The 4,511-nt window shown below is 47.2% G+C and overlaps 1 protein-coding gene across 1 annotated transcript in view; it reads left to right on the top strand.

Moving 5' to 3' along the window:
* RHCE (Rh blood group, CcEe antigens) overlaps positions 1-4,511 on the top strand; it is a 41,228-nt gene that overhangs the window by 14,501 nt on the left and 22,216 nt on the right. The window contains exon 3 of the mRNA XM_010830075.1: positions 2,185-2,335. Coding sequence (XP_010828377.1) covers positions 2,185-2,335 — 151 coding nt within the window. The remainder of the gene's footprint in view (positions 1-2,184; positions 2,336-4,511) is intronic.

Here is a 4,511-nt window from a genome sequence, read left to right as displayed (position 1 = left end):
GGGTCTGAAATCCTGCCACTGGCACAGAATCTCTTGAATTAGTCCTTTGCCAATGAAATGAGCTCTGGGAGTTGGTGATGGACAGAGAATCCTGGTGTGCTGTAGTCCCCAGGGTTGCGAAGAGTCGGACATGATCGAGTGACTGAACTGAACTGAATGAAATGAGTGTTCACCAGGAAGATAACATGGTCAGCCACAATGAAACACTGAGTGACCCATTATTTCCAATAATTCCTGGTCCCTCTGAGACGTTTTCCCCATACCCTTTGCCCTCCTCTGGCCTTTCTTCCAAAATCTTTGAGCCGTCAGCAGGACACTACTTTGGCAGCAAACAATCGGAAGGCTGTGTCCAAACTTCAGAGCCCAGGCTTTGGATCCAGGCCGGCTGGGTGGGCTTGAACCTTGTGTTTGTCATTAACTAGCTGTGTGGCCATTACCAAAACAGTCACCTCGATTAGTCTCAATGTCCTGACCTGTAAAATGGATGTACTGGATGGTACCTAGCACCATCGCTTTACAGAGGATTACCTGGAGGATTTAAATTTAAATGAGATGATGTACTTGCAAGACTATTACCCATAATGCTCAACAGACGATGATGGTGATGATGGTGGCAGTGGTGGTAGCATCATCATCAACTCCTAGGGGGAAAGGTGGTCTCAGCAAGGTGCACAGAGGAGGGTGGGTTGGCTTAACCACCATGGATTGTCCAGTTTGGTACCACCTCCCCCAGGAAGCCCTCCCTGATGAGTCCAGTTCCTAGTGCTCTCTTCCTCCAATGAACCCCTCTTGCCTCATGGTATCACATGCCATGCTTGACTCCTTGCGACTCCATGGACTATAGCCTGCCAAGCTCCTCTGTCCATGGGATTCTCCAGGCAAGAATACTGGAGTGGGTTGCCATGCCCTTCTCCAGGGGATCTTCCCAACCCAGGGATCGAACCTGAGAGTCTCCTGCAGCTCCTGCATTGCAGGCATGTTCTTTACCTACTGAGCCACTTTGGAAGCTGCGTGATATCACAGATCGTCTTAATTGACAGGGTCGTGATGTCCTCTTTGTCTCTGCAGGCCGGTCGTAAGTGCCCTGAAAACAGAAGCTGTTTTCTCCTTCCAAATCCCCACACTAAGCTTGCTCACTTGTCAAGGGAAGGAAAGAGTCAGTAATAACACTGAGTTAGTTCTTTGTGCCCGGAGAAGGCAATGGCACCCCACTCCAGTACTCTTGCCTGGAAAATCCCATGTATGGAGGAGCCTGGTGGGCCACAGTCCATGGGGTCGCTAAGAGTTGGACACGACTGAGCTACTTCACTTTCACTTTTCACTTTCATGCATTGGAGAAGGAAATGGCAACCCACTCCAGTGTTCTTGCCTGGAGAATCCCAGAGACGGGGGAGCCTGGTGGGCTGCCATCTATGGGGTCACACAGAGTCGGACACGACTGAAGCGACTTAGCAGCAGCAGCAGCAGTTCTTTGTGCCAGTTCTGGTGTGCTCCACACACGGGCATGACCATTCCTTCTAATCCCTCACCCCGCTTTCATGAGATAAGTATTACCATCATTCTTATTTTACAGATGAAGAAATAGGCTCAGTGAGATTAAATAGCTAAAGTAGAAAAGCTGGAACTGGAAGCCAGACTTGTCCTTCTTCTAAACCCAGTCTTTTTTCCACTACAAGGAGAGGGAGAGATGAGGATTCAGTTCAGTTCAGTTCAGTCGCTCTGTCGTGTCCAACTCTCTGGGACCCTACGGACTGCAGCACAGCCAGGCTTCCCTGTCCAAAGCGGTGCCTGCATCACCGGAGGGATGGCAGGTGAAGAGCGCCCTCTATTGAGCATCTGTGTGTGATGACGGCAGAAGAGAAGCCCAGGGCAGAATCCTAGCAGTCAGATGTTCCTATGAGAACCTCCGCGCATCTTTAGTTTGGAAGAGCGTGTCCAGATCAATCTCTCAACATGTGGCTGCCACCCTGATGGAAGAAGAGAATGAAAGAGATTCCAGACTGGGCAGCATCCATCCCCATGAGAGTAGAAATGTTGTGTGTTTGCTCTCCTGTTCTGTCCCCAATTTCTTGAAAAGTGTCAGGCAGAGAGTAGGTCCTCAACAAGTGTTTGTTGAATAAATGAATGAATGAATTAGAGGCATTGTTCCTTCTCTGTCATCCCTGTCTTGCCCATTCTCCCCAGTATTCAGAGAGCCACCATGATCGCTACATCTGTGCTGATCTCCGCGGGTGTCGTCCTGGGGAAGCTCAACCTGCTGCAGCTGGTGATTATGACGCTGATAGAGGTGACAGCCTTCAGTGCCACGAGGCTGGTCAGCATAAGCTACCTCGATGTGAGTCCTGGTGATATGAGGAGGGACCTCTGGGATAAGGAATGAGCAGGTGGAAGGGGAGGGCTCCATCTCCATTTGATAAAGCTTCTGTGATGAAAAAAAAAAATTAGAGACAGGCCAAAATGGGGTTGCAAAAGTGTGGTGTCTGCTCAACATTTAAACACACTGAGCAAATGCTATGGAAGGGGGTTCCCACAATAAAAACACGGCTGTCAAGGAAAGAGGTCAGTTCCTCACCATAGGTAGCGCATTATAAGCCTTCTCCTGCTTTGTTATGGTCCTCATGGTGGTTGTTTTAGAAAGCTGCATTAAGTAAAAGTCATCTCCTCTCTTCTCTGCAATGTGTTAGTTTAGCTGGTTCAGGGAAGGGTTTAGCATTGATTTTGAGAGTTCATGTCTTCTTAAAAACTTCATTTCAGCCTGGGCTTCTTTTGTGGAAGGACTCGGGGGAAACCAGAGCCATAAACCAGAGCTGTTTCAGCTCGGACACAACTCAAGAAATGAGAATTCCAATTTGACAATTGCCAAATGTGGTTTTTATATTCCTGGGAGACCTCAAAGAGATTAAAAATGCAAGATCTCTTCCACAGACTTACATTTTTACATGTGACTAAGTGTTCCTTACTTTTTCATTCATTCATTTCACAAATATTTGTTCTGAGCCTGTTCTGTACCAGGCAGTGGGAAAATGTGACTGTCATGGAACTTCCTTGTTTATTGGCAGAGGGAAAGACTGCCAACAATCAATAAAATAGGCAAAAGAGATAGCATGTTGAAAGTGAAAGTATTAGTCGCTGTCATGTCCAATTCTTTTGACCCCATGGACTGTAGCCTGCCAGGCTCCTCTGTCCATGGAATTCTCCAGGCAAGAATAATGGAGTGGGTTACAAGTTCCCTGGGTCAGGGGAACTCCCCAACCCAAGGACTGAATCCACATCTCTTATGTCTCCTGTATTGCATGCAGGCAGATTCTTTGTCTACTGCTCTATAGCAGGGCTCTATAGCATGATAGATAGTGATAAGTACAATGGAGTAAAAAACACAATGAAGGAAGAAGATAGGAATAGTTGGGAGAGGGGATAAGGTGTTAGAGAGAGTGGCCAGGGAAAGCTTCATTGGGCAAATAATTTCTGAGTAAAGAGCAGGTGGCAGCAGGTGTGCAAGTCATGTGGGTATCTGAGGACAGGGGCAGATCAAGGGCAGAGCTGTGGGAGTGGTCTGCATCTTTCAAGAGTAGGATCTTATTACTGACACTATTCCTTTTAATTTTTTATTTTATTGTTATTCTTTTTTGGCTGCATCATGCCATGTGGAACTTCCCTAGCAAGGGGGACTAGGAGTCTAACCTGTGCTCCCTACAGTGAAAGCATGGAGTCTTAACCACTGAACCACCAGAGAAGTCCACTGATACATTGTTTAGAATTGTTGGTATATAATGATAATAAGCCTGCAATGCAGGAGATCCATGTTCCATCCCCGAGTCAGGAAGTTCCCCTGGAGAAGCGAATGGCAACCCACTCCAGTATTCTTGCCTGGAGAATTCCATGGACAGAGGAGCCTGGTGGGCTACTGGCCATGGGGTCACAAAGAGCTGGACTTGACTGAGCAGGTAACACTTTCATTTTCAGCTGTAATAAAAAGGAGATGGGCTTTTAGTTGCTTTTATTATTGTTTTAAATTCTCAACAGGCAACACATCCCCTTATTGCCTGTACCCAGAATAGAGCACTCCCTCTACTCTGTACTCCAGGCAGTAGAACAGGTTGTCCAAAGTGCTGCTGACATGAGAGCATGGCTGTGGCTTTGAGGAAGAGCCAGGGAATGAGCAGGAGGCTAAGTCAGAGGGGTTGTGGGATAGCAGGTCATGCAGAATCCTGTTGGTCATAGTAAGAATGCCTACTTTGATACTGAAGGAGACAGGTGCCATTGGGGGATTCAGAGCAGAAATGTGCCATGAGCTGACTTAGATTTTAACAGGATCGCTTTGACTGCTACATGGAGAAGCCAGTTGGGGGACAAGGGTGGAAATAGGGAGACCAGTTAGAAGGTTATCACAACAATTTGGGCAAGTATTGAAGTTGGTTTAAACCAAGGTGGGGGTCACTGGGGCATGGCAGTAAAAATTCTGCCAAATCTGGATATTTTTTTGAAGGCACAGTGGACAGGACTTAACAGTA

This window comes from Bison bison, unplaced genomic scaffold (assembly GCF_000754665.1).
Source record: "Bison bison bison isolate TAMUID 2011002044 unplaced genomic scaffold, Bison_UMD1.0 scf7180017864516, whole genome shotgun sequence".
In the NCBI taxonomy this organism is placed as follows: domain Eukaryota; kingdom Metazoa; phylum Chordata; class Mammalia; order Artiodactyla; family Bovidae; genus Bison; species Bison bison.
Note: the sequence above shows the minus strand (reverse complement) of the source record. Positions and strands in the feature narration are given on the sequence as shown.